At 35.0% G+C, this 24,425-nt stretch overlaps 1 protein-coding gene across 1 annotated transcript in view; it reads right to left on the bottom strand.

The window, feature by feature from the left end:
- The window catches only part of DPH6 (diphthamine biosynthesis 6), a 167,340-nt gene that overhangs the window by 88,218 nt on the left and 54,697 nt on the right, over positions 1 to 24,425 (bottom strand). Inside the window, exons 6-11 of the mRNA XM_026051765.1 lie at positions 23,740 to 23,834; positions 19,969 to 20,056; positions 11,886 to 12,039; positions 10,688 to 10,819; positions 8,121 to 8,250; positions 5,035 to 5,209 (exon numbers count right to left, since the gene is read on the bottom strand). Of these exons, the coding sequence (XP_025907550.1) occupies positions 5,035 to 5,209; positions 8,121 to 8,250; positions 10,688 to 10,819; positions 11,886 to 12,039; positions 19,969 to 20,056; positions 23,740 to 23,834 (774 nt within the window). The remainder of the gene's footprint in view (positions 1 to 5,034; positions 5,210 to 8,120; positions 8,251 to 10,687; positions 10,820 to 11,885; positions 12,040 to 19,968; positions 20,057 to 23,739; positions 23,835 to 24,425) is intronic.

The following is a 24,425-nucleotide window of genomic DNA, read 5'->3' as shown; positions in this document are numbered from 1 at the left end:
ACCAGGGTAAGAAATTAATATTTCTGTTTATTCCTAATATGCTTTGGATGCAGACTGACATGGCAGCCTGGGTTTTCCTCCTAAAAGTGAAAAAAAAGGGAATAAAAAGCATACTTTATTCCTCATGCTGCTACCTTAGACCCTTAGTTTCTTTTCATATTTGAGCTCTTTACAAAGTTTTGATCCAAACTTCCCCAAATAATTTCAAATTTCCCCTTTAAGCAGCCATTTCAAGTACTTTAACTGCACCCTTAAAGTCCTACAGGTGCTGATTGATCCTGCTCTCAACATTAAYATCACTAACTGATTTTACAACTTTTGCATGCCTTCAGGCTACAATCACTATTGCTGAGGGAAGCAAGATGACAGCAATTCTTGCTCTCCCTAAAGCTTTATTAAGCTGTCTTATCATTTAAAGTAGAGATGTTTAAAGTAGAGCTGACCATGCTGCAAGAAGGGCCCCAAAATCATTTCCTGCTCTTTGGTGGAGTTTGTACTGCTAAATGAGACTGTCTGCCACGTCTCTGAGTGGGGGCAGCCAGCTTTGACCCTAGCTTTGGCCCATATTTTAAAGCACATAGTACTAATTAAGTACTCTCAGTGTTTCACACTCAAGTTGATCGATCTTCAGCTARGAATCATAACAGATCAACAAAAGAGAACACCAAAAAATGCAAAGATTGTTTTTAATCACATCTCCTGCCTTACATACTTATGGTTTGCATTTATTGCAAATAATAATTAAGTGTAGAAAAAGGTGATGTCTCATAAAACTGATTCTGTCTACTATACATAATGCTACTGATATGATCTTTATTTGGATTGTGTATATTGCAATCCAACTGATAAAACTGTAATTTAAAGTCACRCTACAGACAGCATGTGCAAGATACATATCAGACATTGGCAATCTACTTTAAAATCGACATTTGTGGAAATCTTTTTAATATTCAGCCAACTTCCCCAGAGTGCATTCAGAATGCTCTTCTAAATTTCACTAGCTAAAGAAAAATGTATCTGCTCTGATTTAAAACACAAGGAATAATGATTTAACCAAGTGAAACAAGTCATTTTCAACTATGTAAAGACTCTTTAAGGACTGCTAAACCATTTTTTAATTTTTAAAAAAGTAACTTCTTAAACATTGTAAACAATTTTGTTATAAATCTGCCACAGTTCTGCTGACAAAGGAGATGTGCCAATTAGATGATGTAAATTGGCACCCTTTACACACACAGAGTTTAGAACACTCTCTCATGAATGCTCAAATCAAATAATTTAAAATAAGCACAATAARTGATATTCACAATTTGCTTCCCTTGTCTCCACATTGCAGACATTAATGGAATTAAGAGAATCCATGGAAGAAAAACCTCCACAGGTACTAAATACTCTGGCGGCTCATATTAGACTTTTCTTTTTTTCTTTAAAAAATGAAAATAGTGAGATCTGTCTTGAATCTGCTTTGACGCAGAGCAGCCTGAGAATTTCCTTATGTAGGTTATTGGGACCTATTTTCTTCCTATAGGGCAAGAAGAGGTCAAGCTGTAGCCTGTTTTAAGTTGTATTTGATTCTACTCCTAATTCATATGGAAATACTAACAAAGATCATTTTCAAAATAAAATTGTGCTCTAGAACCTGCAATTGCGCAGTTCTCATGAAAGTTAAACTCTCTACATTTCTATTTCATCAAGTACTTCATACAGCCAAAAAAGGAAAACATGCATTAAAGCAATGCATTAAAGTTTCTGAAAATGTCAACTATACCTTTAGGAATTTCACTAAGAATTTTTCAGTTCCTGATTCACCAATTCTGCTGATATCTCTCCTTCTTCATTCTTTTTTTTKGCTGATAATCTTATTAGGACAATTAATTATTGCACCCCTTGAAGGGAGCTTCCTCCTTAAGTATGCATTTTGTTTACCATGTTCAGCTAAACATGTTTTGGGAAACTTCAACCAGTCAGATATATGAACAAAACACATGAACACACATGAACAAATAAGCTGAGAGCTTCAGTAGACATAACTAAGTCAYAGGGGTATATACGCTATTATGGGTAAAAAATATATTATGTCAATGTCAAAAAAATTGACATACGAGAGCACAATAAACTCTACAGATGTGGTTTATTTGTTCATTTCTAGATAGACAAACATCAAGAAACTTTGCCAAGACAAAAAGTCCAAATAGACTCTTAAACTGCATTAACATATTAAAAGAACATCTGGTACAAACACTGTCAAGTTTCCACTCATTCTTAGGTAAGTATTTATGGTTTGTTTCAGCTGCATTAGGATTTTATTATTATTATTATTTTTTTTATGAACTACGCTCACAGTTCATAAATGCCCAAGGAATATGGTTAATCATGAGCAAAGTCTCAGTATAAATCTCTCACCAGCAGCACTGCTTTGCAGGGCATCTACAGGTCTCAGTCCTTGATATATGACTGTACAGTTAGTGTTTGYGAAGATAAGAAAGCAGGCTCTATACAACCTGTCGGTTACAGTTTAGTCTTGACAAATCCTCCAATCCACAGGTAAAAATTAAAACATAGAATCATATTCGAAGCAACAGTGAGAAATAAAAACATGAAACACTTCATAGAAGTATTGCAATATGTTCAACAAAGACCTGCACAAACTGGGCTGGTACTTACCGTGCTGCAAAGAGCTGGAAGAGGACAGACCACACAGCGACACGGATTCCCAGACACAACGGCCCAGAAACTCTGTGCTGTGCCTACTAAAAAGATGCACCTTTGAACCCCTACTTATAAAATACATCTCGAAGCATGAGATCACAAGGACCTGGCTGTTCTTTCTCAGTGGGATCTTAAACTTTCCATATAAAAACCRGAAGACACAAGGAGAACAGACACAAATATAGTGCTTTCATTTCACCAACTATCAAGTGTTGCTAGAGCTACAGATCAGGTCCTATCCTACCAGGACCTACCCTGGCCCACCCAGATCCGGGTGAAAGAGTCTTTCTTCAAAAAAAAAAAAAAAAAAAAAAAAAAAAAAAAAAAAGTTAGGTAAAGCAAAATTCTTTGGAAGAGAGCAAAAATTAGTTCCCGCTAAGTTCAGTAGGGTCTAAAAAAAGGCAAATAACAACCGTAAGACTGACACGAGTAAGGCGGAGTGTTTAATCTCTCCTTAGCCTGTGAAATGAGGTTTATAAGGATGCATAATATATTGACTTGATGTTATAAAAGACAACTGGAAAAAAAAAGTGCCCTGATACCACATAGTCCTGGGCATTTGTGAGGCATTGCTGAGGTCATCAGCACAGCTGTAACTATAGCTCTAAAGTATTAGGTAATCTATTTGCTGATATTAAGACTCACTTGGTGAAGAAACCTCTGTCAATCAAAAAAATGATCACCTTTTTTCTTATGTACGAGAAAGTCAGTTGGATTGTATCTTAAAACTGTTTACATCTACTTCTTACAGGCACCAASACTGCCATTATTATTAAAGAACGCTATGCTCAAAAGAGGAAGAACRCCTGATTTTGCTATAAACGCTCTGAATGAAATTTAGAACCTAATTTCATCGTGCCACTGTTGTTCGGTGTCTGTCAGACTGAGGTCAGAAGGACATTCTCATGGTATATTTCAAATCTTTAATTTTTGTCCTCACAGTACGGTTGGCAGCATCCTGCAAGGTTCCTACAGAATTAAACTGATGCTCTGCTGAGTGATTTGTTGGGCCTCACGCGCAAATACCATAATTTGCATGAACTACCTACACTTCTCAACTGCCAGCTCGGTACTTAAACGCCAGTGCACATCAATCCCAGCTTGCAGTACCCTGAGTATTACAGTCCTTGGTCTATTCCAAAGCGGAGGAAAATTCTGTACCAAAATACATGACGATCCTTGAGTRTGTAAAAAAACCTTTGCAACAGACTGAAAAGATGAGAATTTAACTGTGRAATAACTGCCAAATAAATGAAAAAGAAAGTCAAATATATAAGGGTATTAACAATTAACTATTTTGAGATCATTAAACTAATGCTGCTCAAACATGCAAAACTGACCAATATTTCATCATAAAATGATTTCAAATGGTTTATGTTGACTATAAAGTTAAAAATATTTATACTAATTATATTATTTATTTATACTGGAAACATGTTTCATTCCCAAAACATAATGAAGTATTTTGTTGGCAACCTTCAATGCTTAATACCTACCTGATATTTAGTCTGAATAAGTTTCTGAAAACATTCCTAGAGAAGCTTTTAAATTTAAGAAAATTGTCAGAGATCATATAAGCTTCAAATGAAAATATGCTGTTTATACATTTTTTATGTAATGTATTGTTATAGGTTGCATGCTTTTTCATACTATTTTAGAAAGTAAAACAAGTTATTAAAAATACAAAGTATCTTCATTGAGAAAAATGAATATTCTTGTGATTTTACTAGATCAAGTTGTGCAGAATAAAGCATACACAACATGACAGTAAAGACATAAAATTGAATGAGAAAGTCCAAATTTCTGCTTTTTCAAGAGAYACATCTATCAACACTTACTCCTGCCAGTTAGCTATGTTCTTTATGAACTTTTGAAGTAAAACACTGTTCCTGTTCATGCAGACTACCATTAGARACAGAAAAAAAAAGTGGGTTTTCAGATTCTTTAACAGAATTAACACAGATGACCTACCACATTGTTTGAATCATAGTTTGTGCTACACAGTAATTTTGACTGGGTTTTTGTTATACAAAAGGACAGTTGGTAAAGAAAAGACATACCAACTTGGCCAATGGAAAAAATAAGACATTTAATTAAAACTGAGAGTGGTACTAAGACAGAGGATGCTTCAATACTGTATTAATGTGATCAGGAAAAATGTTTGCATTCAAACATTTRGTCCATTTATCTGTGACAGCTTGCTGTTTTCATAATTGTTAAAGAATATTTAGATCCTCCCCACCCACACTTTTAGATCAGAGGGAACGACATATCCATCTCAATACTCTCTCTTACAGTTCATAAGAAATAACCAAGATTTCCTACCTTGATGGACTGACTGTAAGGTCCTATATTAGCAGGGGCCCAGTGAGAAATGCTCTGTACATGCATGACCAGTTTCTCAGCAGGCAACATGTCAGCAGCTGCAAAGTCACACTTCTGGGCAAGGCAGTCCATGCAGAACAGCACTCCATCAGGCAACAGGGTTTCTACACACACTCTGAAAGCACAAGACAATTATCTTTAATTATCTTTGTCAAACAAAGTTCGCTTGCACCAACTTCCAGCATTTATTTTCCTTTTTTTTTTTTTTTTTTTTTGATGCTATAATAACATATAACAAAGCTATAGTATCATAGTAATCAGTACTCACATGGTTTTCTCCAAATCAATTTGAGACTTCTGGCATGTTAAGTTCTCCTTGGCAACATCAATTAATATCATAGTGAATGTCCTTTTTTTTTTTTTTTTTTCTTTTTAAATCCCACCCTTCAGATTATGTCTATACCACTATTGTCTTCTTATTCCCACCCATTTGTCACTGAATGTCCTTCCACTAACTGGACTAGCAACTCAGTTTTCTGAACAGCAACTTACTGTTTCTTCACAGCTTCCTCACATGTTATAATGCAAAATGATTATATTTTTCTACTATATATTAGGTGGTATGACACGCACACATATATGACAGAACTGAAACCCTATTTAAGCACTCGAAGTTCACTTTTGTTTGCTCCAAAGAAGATTGTATATGGCTAGACGGACACACAGGCAGCCTGTTGCATCTGCCCAGTGAAAAAGCAGTAGGAAAMAAAATGGACATTTCTAAGCCTGAAAAATAATTACATTTGCAGTCCATGCATTAAAAAGTCATTTAGCTCCCAGCAGGAAACTAACAGAAAATTATTTCTTCTATTTACATAGCATATAACACAATCTTACAAAATTCTTCTTGTTTCTTCCAAGAAAACTACCTTTCTCTCCTCTTGTCCTATGCAAATAAAGTATTTTTTCCTCATTACCATCATCATAAGGATGGGTGAGTACATTTTCTGCTTGGGCTGGTAAATTTTCAAGACAATTTTGCAAATTTAGTGCAGATCCACACCCCTGAGTCTGTGCTTCCAGCATATTACTTGTGAGAACTCCCACAGCCAGGTCTCTGTGCATAATGCAATTATGCAGCCATGCAAACTGCCGCATAATTTTTCTTTTGGCCAAAATGCAGCATAAATCTGTTTGTTCCACATAAATAATCATAAAAAGCCATTTTCCTGCAGCCTCCTAATCTTTCTAGCTGCTATTTTATGACCTTTCCAAGAAGTGATGAAAGACTCTGTGGCCAGCTATGCAAATGCGGACGCTTAAGACATGCAGCAACATGAGAAGGAAAGGAAGCTAAATTGAAGAAGGGTTTCAGAAGACTTAAGATACAAAAGACTAGATATTCATTTTTTGTGTATTTCGTAGCTGGGAATAGATGTGTGCTCTTAACACACACAAACCCAGCTGCCCCTCTGCGGGTTAGTAAACCTGCCCTGCAGTTAGCATCTCAAAGCAGCCTCTTCTGGCTCTCTTCTTTAGCCTCCTCTGACATCCAGGTTACTGGGGATAGTTAGGAGAATGTGACTATCATGGCATGTGTTATATTAACAAGATTTTTTAATTATAATCACATTGTACTTAGAAGTCCACGACTAAACTTCATATTCTGTAACAAAAATAAGATACATATATTTGATGCTACAAAAATTGCCAAATTAAAAGACAATCCCCTCCCATTTTATTAGAATYAACTTGAATTGCAATAAACAGAGTGACAGAAAGAACAACTTGTCATGGCAATATTAAACACAGAAACAATACAGCATTTGCCGTATTATCTTGAACCAATAAGAGAGCTTTTCTTAGCACTTTTTCTTACCACCCAAATACCATCCTAAATTTTATTATTTAAAATGAATCTTTTCACAATTAGAAAGCACTTTCTCATACTGTAAAAAGGTGTCTTATCTAAAATAAATAAGTATTTCTATTTTACATGATAATTTGTATCGTATAAGCCATATAAACTTTTAAGAAAGTAAAACTTTCCTAAAAAAAGTGACATTCTTGAATGGCTGCATTTTGTATAAAATACAGAAAATATAGAAGCATTGATCTTATAAATTATGAGACAGGGCATTAATAAAGATCCATGAAAACTTAAGGAAATTATTCAAAGCAGTGAGTTCTACACAGAATATCTTACTAATAATTTTACTAGTAATTGTAAGTGAAACATATGCCATGAGCCTGAATAAAGAATAAAAACTTTTCAGCTGAACAACAGGGAAAAGTGTCTGATTCATTTTAAGGTAATTTATGTAACGCTAAATTGACAAAACAAAACATTTTAGAGAACATAATAGACTAATGTTTTAATTAATCATCTTGATAATTTCTTTTCTTCTTCACAGTAATGGGACCAAGTGCAACAGTGCTACCAACTCTGGTGCAGCTGGTACTGACTCCAACTTCTCTGTGCCATGTTTCACTGCCTGGTGTAAACAGCTAACGTGCCTGAAGTCATAGTTCAGTGAAGATTAACAACAGTCTACAGATCTTTGAAGGGGAAGAAATGAGTAGAGTAGTTCAGCCAGCCATAAGCAGGCAAGTTGGAATGCATTCAAAATAGAAAACGTAGGCTGAGAATCAGGAAAAGTTGAGTTTCAGATGCACACCCAAGGAATGGACAAGATGCTGCTTTGGTAGAAAACACAGGTCTGCAAGCCTAGCAGAAGTTTTTATACAGAAAGGTAATTGGCAGACTAGTAATACAGAAGCAAGGCAAAAACAGGCAAAAAAAGCCCTAAACCCTCAAACCACAGGACAGACACTTGCAAAATTTTATTACTGCTAATTATACTGCTATAAGGGCATATACAGGAGGCATACATAAAGCTTCACAGAAAATACTAAGATAAGACTCTCCAAACTCCATCTCCATTTTGAGATCCCAAAGGCAGTAAAAGTATATTTCTAAGTCTGAGACRCACACAAATTTCTATAAAAGCTTCATAAGTATGGTACCAATAATACAGGATATTACCATGCATCATAGACAAACTAGAGCAATAGTCTAATCCTACCTTGCTGGTGGACACAAATCAAATTCTGTCACATATGCTGAATTTATAGCAGCAAAATCATTCATGTTCTTCATATACAGATGTACCAAAATAATATCTTTCAACCTAAATCCCGCTGAAGTCATATTAGCTGCAAGATAAAAATAATACAGCTGTAAAAAATAGAATATTCTAAATGTGTAGAAAGAAAGCAGAGGCATCTTGTGTTTCTTCAACAAAAGCAAATGATAATAAACCAACACTTGTCTATATATGACATGCTACCTATCCCCTCATAATATTATTTTTTTCATGAAATTTTTTCAAGTTGATTTTCCAATTATATAGGGAATATAATTTTAATCTACATTCAATAGAAACGAAATTTTGCTTTGACATATCCTGCATTAGTGCACACACACATACATGTATGCATAAATATATACATATATGTATATAAATATGCATGTGGTAGTCCACATTTCTTGTATCCATATTTTATCTWGTTTTTTTTTTCCTCTTTTCAGCCTATGACAGCTAGTTCTATAAAGCACTTTGAATTCCAAAAGTACAAAACTGGGAGGAGACTGTAAGACATCATTTAATCCATCACCCTCTTCAAAGACAAGACCAAGCATTTATATGCTATTCCATAGTATTGACCATCGTTTTTTTTTTATTAAATCTTACTGTTATAAACTCTATACAAASAGAAAGTTATAAATGGCTAAAAAAGGCAGAAGGAAACAGGAGTGGACATGATAGAAATGAGTGAAAAATGATAGCAGAGAAAGAATGCCCAAGTAAAGAGTTTGGAAAGTCAGGATTACTTGAATACGTACAAAGAGAAGATTCGAGCAATAGCACCTAAAGCTACAAAAGACAACATCAATATTGCCTACAGCAGGCTGCTGACGAGACTAAATTTTCATGTTGTAAAAACCTATTATTCTCTTAAAGTTTATTGAGCTTTGCCAAGGTGCAACTGCACTGGAGCTGTTCCCCGTTAACCACTGCAGTCTTTGTCATCTCCCAATCACCAAAAAAAAAAAAAAAAAAAAAATTAAATTGTTTACACTTATTTTCCTAAGCTATGTACTGAATATTTCCTTTCTTCTGGTCTTGATTTTATGGAAGAAATCTACTTTACAGAGGAACTTCATATGGTCCAGAAATAGATTTCCATTTCTGGAACCTTCTGGCAACACTCACCTCTCTAGAGGACATTAAATCAATTAACCCTGCAAAGAAAAGGTTAAAAGGAATGTGCCTATTTCTTTCTCATATCATAAAATACCAAACTCCTATACACACTTTAAATATAAGCTGAGGAAAAGCCTTACACATATTTGCAGATCAGTCAAGTTCTCAGAAGAAAAGAAAGGCAAAAGCAGCATGTTGTGTTGCTTTCATATGTTGCGACCATAATTTATTCAGTTTTCTACACTTTCCACCAGAAGGGTAAAAAACACAACCAAGGATGATAAAAGTGACATTTTTTTCCTGAATTAGGATACAACACAAGCTATTGCAAGTGATTTGCTGAAAGCAATAGGCTACAGAACTAGTCAGAGATGCAATTAGTCTTYTTCCTCTTCTTTTCTGATGGATGTTAATGCAAAATATATAACATTTGTACTAGTAGATTTTCATACAAATAAAATGAGAACCAAACAAAATGTTACAGAATTCTTTTGCTTCAATTTACAGATTATGCCCAGAAGATTTACACTAAATATTGCTGCCCTTCACTAAAAGCTTGATTACATCCACCTTTCTGATTTTCAAGCTATTAAAGTTTAGCTTAAGGGCATTTTACAAAGTATGACTTCCTTGCTTCCTAAAAATTGCTAGGGTTTCTTTATCATTTTATATTCAGTCATGAACTCAGCTGCACAAGCCAAACAACAAAGATTTTATGGGACAATACATCATGGGAATTCGTGCACAAGAGTACGAGTCTGCCCATTCAGATACCAAGAATTATTTCCATTTTTATGAATGAAAAAGCCTGCATAAACATGCTTTATTTGAAGTTTAAAATGAAGAAAGATGTGAAACAAAATGTGAACATTTTGTTTTATATGTCAATATCTTGTAAGAGGAGGATAGTAACAAATCTGGATTCTGTGATTCCCAAGATAGCAGTTTCTCCTTTACATTAAGTATATAACTGAGATTTACTGCCACTGACCTAATCCTGAATGCCAAAATGTGCAATGGCAACAGCTTTCTAGAAAACTTAGTTTTAAATTATGGTAGCTGCAACAGTGCTTTAGCAAGGAGACAATACCCATAGCACACGTGCACACTCACACACACAGTATTTATTAAAAGAAAGTTAAAAACAAAAATAATGTGAAAATAGTGTTGCGACACTGAAACAAACACAACTCTGGCTCTGAGGGTCTTCAAGAAGGAGGTGAATTACAATGTGTTCAATATTAAAGATGATCTCAGCTGAAGACAAACAAGAAACCACATTTAAAATTGTAAGAACATATGAACATATGAATACAGATTCCTACTAAAATACTGTAAACAAAACCACCTCTAATAAAACAGGTAATAGGAAACTGAATAAACACCTTGGAGAGAATAAAATGTTTCCTTTGCTGCATCTTGAACACTTTTGTCTTCTGATGGAAGAAAATGGGCAGTGAAACCTGAAAACCATTGGTAACCACGCTGGGATTTTCCTGAAGTTCCAAATGTCTTAGCTATGGGAAGGGAAGGACAGCAGTATGATTAAAATGATGAAAATTACCTGCTAAGGAATAACAACAAAGAAAGAAAATAACAACTAAGAAATAATAACAACAAAGCTACCAAACATCATTTCAGAAATCCTCCTCCAAATCTGCCTTCTGAGTGTCTTTAGTTGATGATTTCAGTAATTTTTTCTCCTCCTCTGTTTTGCTGACTTTTTTAGTTTCTCTTAATTATGCTGACACAGAAGTGGCATTGAAAAGCAAAAATTTCAAAGCACCTAATTGACACTSGAACAGATTTTCAAGAAAGTCGGATGACTTAACTAAATCTACTAAGGCTTTTTTTTTATTTTATTTTTTAACATTCCACCAGGCATCCGTCTAAATTCAAGTGTCTAAAGACTACTCAGTATTAAACACCATGATCTAATGAAACTGGATTTTCAGGAAAAGTTCAGTGATCTCTGGGTTTAAAGCCACGGTGCTGTTGCAGTATTTTAATGAGATACCACCCTATGAACCCAGKTTTATCTTGTATTAATCGTTCGCATTTGAGGCAAAGATAATAGCARGCTTAGAATTAGCTACTGCAGGTCATCTAAAAGACAGTAACTTGCTAGGAAGATAAACTTGATCATGCATGTGGCCCTAAGACTGTTTCTTTAAATGAGACAGGCCTATAGAGGAGAAAAGCAAGTTGGAGATGTGTTTAATATTGCATTTGCCATTTTACTTTTCTATTTTTAATTTGAAAACTGTAGAGTTAGGGTACAGGTGTGATATAGTATGATCTTAAAAATAATCTATCCTAATGAATGGCTGTATTACAGTAAATCTGGAGTATTTTCTAATAAAATAAAGATTGGTTAACCTCCTGAAAAAGCATTGGAAATATTCCATTACTGCAAGTATATAAATATATAAAACCGAGTTGTATAAGGATATCTTTATCTTCGGACTGGCTACTAAATGTCACAGACATTCTTCTAAGGAAYGTTCTTACAAGACCTTACATCGTATTCCCTCAGAAATTAATAATTTTACTTTTATAATGACTGAGTTGTGCAAGACTCACTGAAATCCAGAGAATTGTGCTTCATGCTAGACTTCCAGGTGACAGGAAGGATTTTCTGTGGTTCATCCTCTTCTGATGAAGGTAAAATATTGACATCATTGCAGCTTAGCTCACAAGAACAGCTACTGACCATCAGTGTCTCTGAAGATTCTTCCTGTTTAACAAATATTACATAATAAGCACCCAAACACCATGGCAAACAGTATTATTTAAATCAAACATCATTTAAGTGTTCTTGAATTTTGATWTGGAAATTTTGCAGCTCGATACATAATCTTAGAAGAAGCCACTGAAGAACAGTAATTGGATTCCCAACTACTTAGTCTGCAAACCAGTAGAATACAACTTGTGTTGACACCAAATGGAATCAAAGTGCAGATGTGGCAGCACATGAGAACAATAGGTATGAGAATCAGAGACCAAAAAGAGAGGCAGAAAGAACTGTAYGATAAAAACCTATTTTCTATTTCTATTCAAAAACTGATTCTTAAGAGATAGAAGTCACTTTAAAGTTTTCTTTGCCTTTATCTCATAAAAAGCCTATCCATTTGCATCAAACTCACCGCATTCTGGGATTCTCAGAATTCTGAAAAATGCAGAAGAGCACTTCCCGAGGAAGAAATTCACGGTAGCTTTTTGACCTACATTGTTTAAAGTACTAGAAAAGAAAATAAYTCATTGTGCCTTCTTTTTAAATGTGTTCTTGGGCCCAGTAAGAGAAAGCCACTTGGCAGTCCTTCTACCCCAAGAAGCAGAGTCAGAGCTTGTGCTGGACAGACTTCTGAAATGTTGTGCTTGTCACGTGTTCACAAGTCATGTAAACACAGCAGGGATGTTTACTTCCCTCCCTGCCCCCCCTTATTAAAGGAACTATCAGAACCGCAACTCTCTGCCATCTGATTTCCCAAGACAGCCTAATCTGCACAGCATGTTGATTTGGGGATCATTAGCTTGGCTAATGCTACTTGTCTTCATCTAAAAGCAATATGAATTATGTCAGAATTTCCCCATAAACGTTAAACAAACATCACTGCATGCTGTACCTCCAGATCCTGTCAGTTAATTTGCTGCTCAAAACTCTTAAGTTTCATAGTGTGCAATRTATGTATTTTTTTGGAGCTTGCTTAAATGCTATATTCACAAAATACTGATAAAGATGAAAAAAGATAAAAATGGGACAAAATATAAACATTTCCAGGAATCCTTAAGGATGAATTAGACATTGTTGAATATCCATGGAATGTAATACAAAAAAAACCTATGAAATAGGGTATTAATATTAGATATTGAAGCACTCAAGTTCACAAACTAAGTAAAAACTCCTGAAGCTTGACCCTCTGCMTTTTCTGCTTTTTAAAAGACAGATATGATCAAATAGGCAGATAGATATACTAAAAATTACTAAATAACTTTTAATACGTAATGTTTCATAAGAAAAGTCAACTGTATGTTAGGAATTTTTTTTTCAGACAGAAAAAGAAATCTCACTGCAACTTTAAAAATTCTCTCTAGATCTTCAGTAAAAACAAGCCTCYTCACCAAACCTCGAGAAAATATTACATGCATCAGAAATCTGCACTGAGAACTCAACGTTTACATAAATGTCTGACTTCACTAGAAAGAAAAAGCATGCAGTTAAGTGAAAGCAGTGTGTTTGGAAACTCTCAGGAAAGGCTAAATTACAAAAAGGTCATTACCTATGAGAGGAAACTCAGCTCTGCTGCCTCTAAAAGGACTCAAGGGGAGTTTTATAAGAGCTGTAAACACTAAAGCTATGCTCTAAGAGGGCCTGATATTCTTTGATTGGACCTCATTTTATTCATTCCTCCTAGGAAAGCTCAAAAGTCAAGGCAATAATCTACTTTATGTGAATCAATTGTACATGAGAGGTTAAAACAAGTCAACTAAACATAACATAACAGCACAAAGACGAAGACTGCAAYTTAGCACAAACACTACATGTGCATTCCAAACTCTACAATATACTGGCATCCAGCAGCATCTTTTCCTACTCATCAAATTACACCTACAACTGTTGTCAATTGATATATTTTGCTGTTACCCAGAGGGCTGGCTGAAAGTCCCTGTCCCCACAGGTACAACTAGAGAAATAGAGAAGCAGGAATATAAGTCTGTCATTGAAATAAGTCTCCAGGTGCATCATGCCTCAAGAATCAAGATGAGGAGCATAAGGAAAGTTTCACAAGATGCTCCCTTATAGGAGCATAGAGGCTGTGCAGTGCAATGCAGTGCTAGTAGTCTTCCTACTTCCTTCTTGCAAATCATTSTTTTATTAAGCTACAAATGTTTTCACTGGCTATTTCATAACATTCATCAAGAAACTGAGGATTAGCATTGGAACACGTGCATTCTTGTGGACATTCAGCAGGTCCTGCTGTCACACACCAACATTAGAGAGCCTGCATCATTTACTGTGTATGCATGTATACACATTACACTTGGAAAGACAGTATCACTCCGCTGCCTTTAGCTTGTTTATTAAACTACCTGGATTGAAACATCACTATGAGATAACCATCATTAGACAAAGAAATCACGTTAACTAGGAAAGGARAAGTTTGAACTTGTCAGCATGATGGCCTCTCTGCTTCTTTCAGCACGTTGTTCAGCTTTACATTACTGCCTTTCAAGACAACTGCAGACACATAAGTACTGTGTGACAACTAATAAGGAGTAGCAACATCTCTCCTTTAGCTAATCTGAAATATTAAATTTATAATGCTATATAACAGATGTGAAAACAGCACCAATCCCAATCTTCTGCCATGTGTAGACTGTTCCTTTAAATACATTTCTAAACTCTTTTTTTGCAAAGTATGCTTCATTAAAAAAAATGGGGATATAGTACAACATACAGACTGTATTGTTGCTGACCTGCTCTGAGACTGGCAGAACTCCCCTGTAGCTTTGTAACAYTACAAACATGCAAGCTTTATGCCATGTGAAATTTTCATACAATTCACTTGAAGTCCCCCTTTTTCCTAAAAATATTAAAATGTTAATATTCTACATATATGCAAGCTTACATCAAAATTGTTTCACAGATTTTCACAGAAAAATTACACATATTTGTATATACACAAATAGCTGCTCATCTGCAAAATCTTTTGAAATTACTAGAAAAGAAGTAGAAATTCTGTGATATCTCTGATGCACATGGAAGACTATGCAAAGAACTAGAGCCTCCTGTTCATTCCAACGGCTGCGAAACACCACAGAGATCCATTCAAGGCTGAATCCCACAATGCTCCAAACCCACGGATAATCCATCACTTTCCACAGCAGCACAGGTGCAGGCTGCAGCAGAAGAATCAGGTGTGGAACCTGGCACTGAGAGAGCAACAGGCTCAACGCCAATATAAGCAGAGCTGCCAGGCTCTGTTTAGTAGCTATATTCAAACCTTACACAAACACCGGCCTCTCAATTCTGTACATGATGAAAATACCTAAAATTTTACATTTAAAAGGTACAGGCCATCACCACAAAGAGACTAACTTTCCCATAACAACTTTCTACCCTGTTTAAAAAAAAAGACCAAGCTTGCTGTAATGATATTTTAATTAAATTTTTGCAGAGAACATAACTTTTCCATCATCCTTTACAGCAGCAATCTACCTTCCCATTTGTTATACTRTGGCTCCCACAACTACTGTGCATTGGGATATTAACCTAATTTTGGATGAGAGCCTGCATGCATTCATATGCTTAACTGCATTCACCTCATTTTGCTGAAGTGAGTGTGCCTGGAATAAGAGTTAAGCAAATGCATGGGTGTTCCAAGATCCAAATGGGCTTGTTGGAAAAGCCCTGCAGCAACAAGTTTGGCTGGSAGAACTGGAATTCCACAGATTCCCTTCTTAAAGCACCTAAATGCTCTACAGAAACRGTTATAAAAACCTGTTCCAACAAAATTCCTAAACTGATACTTCTCCCACTGAACAGCAATGGGAATATTCTAGGAGACAGCTTACAAAACATTTCTGTAATGAAAGATGATGATAGAATCTCTTTATTCCTTGCAGTCTGCCTTCAAAATAACGAAGGTGACTACATGCATCTCCCTGCAGTATCAAGTACTGGATACAGACTTATAGGAAAATCATTTAGTTAAAAGACCTCCTTTATCTAAGAATAGATGAAAAATAATCTCTATCCTCTAAGAACTGGACTAAATATTGCAACAAAATGAAGCAGAAAAGATTAAAATCCCTTATCTATTGTCTTAACATTTGAAAAAGAAAGAGTTGACAATGAAAATAATTTTACCCTACTTCAATATGTTTTCAAAATACTGTAAATTATCTTTAAGTGCCACCTGTACTCTTATTAGGTAGAAGGAAACTAAGGTTCAGCTGGAAGAATTACCATGCAAAAAAGGCACTTACAAGAAATTTCCCAAGTGGACCGCTTAAAAAATAGGAAGTGGCGCATTTTGCCATATAAGATCCTCCCATTACACTTGAAAATGACAGTTAAATACTGTGGCTAAAGCTCAAAATACACTTAAAATACATGGAAAAATAAATATGAAGCTCTTTTTTCAGCATTTACATTAATTCATAGTGCTAGAAATGAAAAATGTGATAAAATGGAGATTAGTAAAAGTAATTCATGGCAAAAAACCAGAAGCGGTTATAAAGTCAAATCAAATCTAACATGCAGGATAATGCTCCTTTGGTATACAAGGCATGCAAACATTTGCCAGACCCCTTTTTCTAACACTTAGAGACAATTGTAAAATCATCCTCAAATTAACTTGAGACAGATTTGCTGGCCTTTTCCAGGGACAGAACAGTTTGCACTTATACATATGCCCTGCCTGAGGATTTCAAGTTATTTCATAAACAGGAAAAGATGTAAGCCTCACAACATAAATAGGTGGTGGGCAAATATAATGCAAAAAGTATGTGATAAGAAAAAAACAGTAATGGAATAGAGGAGCTTTTGTTTCTTAACAGGCAGCCAGGCTACTTTTCTGCATCCTCTTGCCAAGCACAGGTAGGAAACTACCTCACTCCCTCTAAATCTGGACTGGCTTAAGGGTCTGTAGTTTGGAGTCTGTGCTGCTTGATGTAGCTGTGTTCTCAACTCACTCGGACTGAGGAGGAAAAAATTCAGTAATCACTGAAAATCTGAGAAAAAGCACATCTTAAAACATGAATGCTAGTTAATGCAATGCATCAGAAACCATGAATGTCATCAGACTCCATTGGAAGGATGTCATCAGAAAGAAAATCACAAAAAGAGTCATCACATCAGCAGAAACTCCAACAACTTCTATTTCTTTCTGATAATTCATAAGCCAACATAGCTTAACATAACACACCAGCAAAATTTGTGGTCTCAAGGTGTTCCACTTTTAATTAACTGCAGGTTTAATTAATTGAAAACATTCAAAAACCTTGAAAACTAAAGCTGATACATCTGAGTGAAAAACATTGGAAAATATTTCAGAAATTGTCTCTCTTGGGAGCCAGGGCCAGAGCTGAATTCAAAGCTACACTTTGTCACACTCTCTTAAATAAGCAAAGTCTGGCTCTTACAAATAAGGTACAGGACTGATGAAGCTAGATAGATATCTGTATTATGTACTGAGCAACAATGACTATTTTTTACATTGAAGTAAATGAGGCCTCCATGAATAAGCACTCTGTGAAATGTCTGTGGAAAAAAGTTATCCTTAGTTGTTTTTATGAAACTTAATAATATTTTAATATTAATATATTACACATAATTATCTCCTTAGCCTTTTCTCCTTTACTGGTAATAAAAGAGGGTGAGAAGAAAAAACCSTTCAATTATTATGCAAAACTATGTCTTGAAGTTGCACAGTAATGTATAAAACCAGAACAGTGAGTAAAATGTTGTGCTCCCCTAGGCATAAAGGCTCATTGTGCTGCCAGAAACAATCTAAAACAAATTTCTCTCCAAGCTTTGTAGTTAAACGGGAAGAGGTTTAGCTTAAGAAAAAAAGAAAAACAAAAAAAGGGAGAAAAGACAGCAGAGACTGAGGCATGCTAGACATAATTGCACAAGTAAATTCAAAGAATGTACAATTAACACCTGTGGCACATAAATAACAAAACGCAGAGGTTAAAAATAACTAAAATATAGTCTATTAATGGTTTCTACAAATAAGCTACTTTCATTAATTTCTCATAATGTAGTATTTCTTGCACAATTTTCAGAAATCTTTTGAATGGCTGAAACTTAAATTAGTTCTTCTAAAACAGAATTTTGTTATTTTTGTTATACCTACAGTGATTACTGCAGGACTGTCTTTGAGTGGTGAATTACTAATTAATGATACTTTTTTTTTTTTTTTTTTTTTTACTCCAAGAGGTTTGTGAACAACAAAAAGCAGGGAAATGTACAGGCATAGCAATTTGGATGGCATTTCTAACATTGTGCAATTAAACTATGCTAACTTAGTAACATGTTATGCTCTGACAGATTGACTGGTTCTCTATATTCATTGCTTCTTGAAGACGTAGCTTATTTTACCATGACAAAATAATCTACAGCCAAAAGATTCTAATGCATTTCCTCCTGAGACAACTACCGCAGAACACAAACTATTTTCCTTTTTTACTATAGAAGGCATTAGTTTATATACTAAAATCCAGGCCATGTCGCTGTAAAGCTTACCCTCTTTGAGGATATGACAGCTTTATCTACAATGAATTTGAAATATGATTTGCTATAACACTGCTTGAAAGTGTGAGGCTTTAACCAAATCTAAAACATCTACATAAGAAGGGGAAAAGAGCTTCTGAACAGATAAAAGTAAAATCTTGATTCTCATATAAAGTGTTATGCATTTTAATACAACTTTTTTGCCTGATTTATGTAAAGCTTTGTGTTTTTCATTTTCGTTAGCCTGTCACATTGTAGTGATGCATGGTACATTTTAGCATCAAGTTTGCCATGAGCAATAAAGTCACTGCCCCCAAAGGAATATTATCACCTTCGTCCCCTCCGATTTTCTTTCATTCAGCCTATTTGGTTTCACTTCACATAGTTGGCTGACATCACTTTCAGTTTCCCACACAACTATTTAATTTTTCACATAAAAACTGCCCCTAAACTAGAACTTGGTAAGATGAAATAGGATGGATTATATTTTCCAAAGCAATGAATAATGGAAGAAAAATTTTATCTATTTGTAAAGATAGAATTAAAAAAAGAAAACAAAATGAATTATCAAAAATTACAGAAAACGAAGTAATTCAAGAGAATAAGAAATGGAAGAGACAACCATAACGTTATTGTAACCACCCTGCGCGTAGTYATCTTCAAAGTCTAGAAACAAGAAGGCCTATACAAATATATGACTGCAGCAGTTAGCCACAAGATCATGAGGCACTTTMTCCAAGCAGCATTTAAAGATCATATCTGACATAAAGCAAGCTAGCGAGGAAATTTCCAAATCTTTGGCTTTATGATTTTATCTGCATTTTATCATTACTTTGATAATCAAGCAGAGCAATTTAGTTCAAGAAAGCTCTAATTCACTAGAGAATTTTTATTTATTGTCCTCATAATCTTCCAAGGGCCTATACATGCCAAAATAATAATATGAATGTCATGATGCAGTAGATTAAAAGAGTCATTATGCAAGAGTATCTTTCATAGAGAAAAGTCACACCACAAAACCAGTGTGTCCAAGTGTAGTATCAGCAGGTGGATCAGCAGGATTTTAAACTAACCACTTGTCAGGAGAATCAGAAGAGAGGGGCCTCTCCCCTCCCAGCAGCGCAGCCCCTGGCACCACCGAATGTGCTCGGCGGAGCAGCSGCTGCCCGGAGCTGCAGGTTGCAGGATGAAAGTGCCAGGCAAATGTACGACCTCCTTTCATTCATCTGACACAAGGAAGCATTTGTGTCGAGACTTTCCTGATGGCAACTTCTGCTAAACACATACAGGGGTATTTCTAAGGATAGATGAGAATATCCAGCTGAATTTCAAACTGAAAAAGCAACAAAAGAGTTGCACACAGCTTCACAGAAGAGTGCACACAGCTTCACTATTAATAGAATAAGAAATTTGGAGTCTACTTGCCTTATTCTCCAAGTGTAATTTTAAAAAACGAAGGTAAGCCACAGGTGCAAATGCATCAGCTGAATGTAAAACCACCTCCGAAGAATCCCTGAAATACAATGCTGTTAATACGATSTTTTAACGTATATTTCTTTATACAATTATTTGTCACAGTACAACAAAAGTCTCCAATGTAACACATTGATAATCTACTAGTTATTTTTTCCCCTTTTACATCAACTAAGAAAAGTTTGCCATATAGTGGGTTGTTTAACAACATGATTTTACYTTCACTAACTTTAAATCTTTACAAAAGGATAAACTACACTTCCAGACCACCACCGAGCCATTTAGCTACCTGTAGCCTACGCAAGCATAAATGGTATTATGCTTTAAGATCTAAAAACTTAAAAGCAAAACAATTTTTAATTTCATCAAGAGAAGATTTTTTAGAAGTTCATTCTTCTGATTAATGCTCCAGAAATTAGTTCTTAAGAGCATTAACACCATACAGTATTTCATGCTGAGAATTTGATTTGACCATCTTGCATCTGATACTGAAAACAAATTCTTAATGCCAAATGTGTTGGTAACAATGATAAACTTCCAGTGTGCTGATTTAAATTAGTTAGTTTTCATTTTTACAGACACAGTCTGTCACACTTTGATTCACAAGAGGCGGTATCTGTTATATCCATCTGCATGGTTTCACTGCTTAAGAAAAAGGTAGCTCTAAGAAGCAAACATCAGAAGGTGAGAAACTAAAAGCCTCAAAAGAAAACATAAGCAAAACTCAGTCACAATATATAAAAAAGAAAGAAGAAAAAAGAAAATCTGAGAATTATTCTAAGGCTAAGGACATACTGATTTTTTTAAACCACAATGCCTTTGAGGCCTTCACAGTATTTAAAGGGATCTGACAGGCTTGAGAATTCCAAAAAAGATTTCTAGTTAATGCTACATAATGAAACAGCAAACTAGAAATGGTTGAAGTCTTAAGCCAGCTTCCACCGAATTAATGAAAGAGTATAATTAAGAGAAATTAAAGATCTTGTTTAGAAACACAAAAATCCACACACACACCCACATAAAGAACAACAATAAAAAAAGCCTCCCAAGATGATGTTACACGATAATGACAAACACCTTCGGCAAATGAAGGTATTCACCTCCCTTTTAATAAGCTTTAAAAGTAATCTTTTGATAATTAAGTCTTTATTATTTAGMTTCTTTAAGATTAAAATATTAACTACTCATTTAAGATTCCTTAAAGATATACATCTTTAAGTTTRAAAATAATTCCCTTTAAGTTACCAGTTTATCTTTTAAATCTAACCAGAAGAAATCTTTAACAGTAATAGGAAATAGATATCATAAGAATTAAATCCTAAGACTGTCTGAGGAAAAAAGCCTGCAAATTATTCTGTCTATAAATAAAATTTTAATCAGAAAAGTAGATGTTAAATAGCATTCACAGAGAACAGAGCTATGACTTTATGATCTGCAGAGACATTAATCAATGACCATTATAAAAACCCATTTGAGAGAGACTGAAAGTGCTTGGCACCTCTCTATTACTGAGCATAAGAAAGCTGACAGCTGATTAGAACCGATTACTAGGGAAAGTCATATAAAACCAGTCTCTTGACTCTTGCCTAAGTATTTTGGTTGCAAGATCCTCCTTCACTCATAAATCTTGTTTATTTTCAAATATTTCACTCTATATTTCACTCTTAAAAGTCTTGAGCAAAAAAGTCACACTTCAACTTCTCCATAATAAGCAAYATCAAGGTTAAGTTTTGGTTTTCCAGGTCTAGAAGTCTTCCCCCCTCCCAGCCCTTATCTGTCCGCAGAAGAAACATTATGGAAACACATTTTATTAGAAGCTTCAAATGATAAAAGCATACACACAATATCATCCAAAAGTCTATATACAAATGATAGGCAAGTTAGCTTTTTCTCTAACAAAACTAGATTTCCTCCTGTCACCTGCACCCTTGTTTCATACAGCTCCACAGCTGCATTTCTTTCCCTCCCCCCCATACTGTTACAGGATAACTTGAATGTGAGCATGTGTTAACACGTGGCACTCTAAAAGCTTTAAGATGTACAGGGCTTTCTCCAATTCTGCCACCAATCTGCAGTTTCGGGAAGGCCCTGACATTCTTCTGGGATGTTGAAATGCAGTTTTATTATTGAATGTGTTCAAGTAAAGAAGTATTTAAATTTCTTCATTTTAAAATTTATTAAATCTCCCCCTTTTTTTTTTTAATAGGAAAAAATCATCCTCAACATCTTCCACTAAAATTTCCCCTAAGGAAAATATGGATGGATTTTCGTGTATAGGAATTCAGGGACCTTGAAATTCCAGACAGGTTTTATCCTGTTAATATTAACTTTTACATTTTAGTTTCAAAAAAAGTCATAAAGTACCACAATCATGACTGCCTAAACATTTGGAAACTGTTCTAGCCCAGCTGAAAAAATGGCTAGTCTTTATGAACTCTACATGTAATCACAAAAATGATTGACTAAAAATAAACTTGTGTCTTTTTAACAAAAAATCTACAATGATTTTAATTGTAAAAACTCATAACAAAAGGCATGACTTYGTGACAATGGAGGGCAAGAACTAAGCAGGGCTATTCAGGCCAAAGAAACATGATGCTGGTGTAGCTATTCCGTGCTCATTACACAAGTGCGTGTTGAGAACTGTAACTCAGTTTAATAGTCTCCTGTGCCAAATATTTGTTATTAAACATCCATTGATTCACAGCCACATCTTTGTTGTGAATGTCTTGTTAACAATAGTTGGATCTGACTGATTTAATATGAATTTTCAATTACCCTGTGTCATTCTATAAATGTTGTTTGCAATACCACAACCTTCCGATTTTGCAAAGCAGGTGGAAATAGAGCTTCTGTCCGTTTCTAGCTTGTCTATTGCTCTTACTTTCCCAAGGTCATGCAAAGAAATGAAGTTCAGCAGCTACAATTCTTCTGCTCCTTACATGGACAGTATTATACAAATAAGAAACAAATGCACCTTCAACATCAAAGCCTTAATCGTGTCCATATACTGCATAATCTTGACCTTCCCTAAGATGATTAAACATCACCAAGGCATGATTATTACAGTCTGTTTACTTGGCTAAGAATAGGATCTGCAGTCAAAACATCTCAGTCAAAGCATGCAGGCTAAGCTATTTAACAGATCATACTGAGCAACTTGCATCAAGACACAAACATTTTCCATATCCTGCTACACAGATTTTAGCAATTTATGTCAAAGCAATAAGCTACTCAGTGTAAATTAGATGGATTCATGCAAAGTTTGCATTTAAAATATCCTCTAATAACTGAAGAAAAATGTTTAGGACCATCATTCTGGGCTGCTAAACTTAAAACACGCACACACAGAGTTAATGGAACCCACAGGCTACTGATGTGGCAGTTTATCAAATGTAGCTGTAATGAAAGATAAATATTATAGGCAATTCGCACTTCATGAAAGGATAAAAGTGTCAGTGTGTAGGTACCAGTTTTACTGCAGGCCATAATCAGCAAGTAAACGAAAGTGCAAATGTCTAAAAAGTTTATAGCCTCCTATGAAGGCCTCGTCTTGTCAGCTATTGATTTAAGTTTGCAGAGGACTTTGCCAGTGTTAAACAAAGTGAGCGTTTGTGAACTTGGAGAACATGTTTTACTTCTGCCAACAAAAGTTGCCTCAAGCTAAATGTTAGCATGTCCTCGTTGCTTAAATATAAGGAAACGGTAGAAACTCTTTCTTACACAACTATTTTCTTCTTAAACAGAGGGCAGTCCAGAGTGAATGTTTCATATTCTCCACCTTCTCCACAAACGTGGACTCCATATTTCTCTGAAAGCTTTAAACAGAAAAGGAAAAAAAAAAGTGCATAGTTAAATATAAATAGCATTCCAGGTTTTRGAAACCAGGTTTCCAAAAACCAGGAAACTTTTTTGCTAAAAATTTGTGTGTACTTTTTAAAAGGCTGTACACTAAAACTCTGTAACCTCCCCCCCAAATATCAAACAGAAAGTTCTTAGTTTCTTTGTACAAAGTTTCATATTGATCAAAAAATTCCACTGTCTTATATTTTAAGTAAAAATAGCACTATAACATTCAGATACTTCTTCCATAATAGATAGGAAAGCCTGTAAAATTAAATATCCCTTTTCAGATTCACACATTTGACTATTTTTCAAGTCATAGGTCGTTTGCTTCTGTGAAAAAATTGTACTGGAAATTGATAYCAAAAGCAGTACTTTTGGTATTAACAGTGGTATGCAACAAAATTTCTGGCAATAGATTTACAACCGCATTCTGATTTTGGTTAGTACCCATTATTTCTAGAAATTCTATTAAACATAACCAACTRAAAATCAAACATCTAAAGAGAGATTTAAAGAAGGAAATATACTTCCACTAAAGGAGCGAGTAATGTTCCAAATCATGC

The sequence above is a fragment of the Nothoprocta perdicaria genome, unplaced genomic scaffold (genome assembly GCF_003342845.1).
Source record: "Nothoprocta perdicaria isolate Ctin4 unplaced genomic scaffold, notPer1 scaffold_8, whole genome shotgun sequence".
Classification (NCBI taxonomy): Eukaryota; Metazoa; Chordata; class Aves; order Tinamiformes; family Tinamidae; genus Nothoprocta; species Nothoprocta perdicaria.
This window is presented reverse-complemented; position numbering and strand designations above follow the sequence as displayed.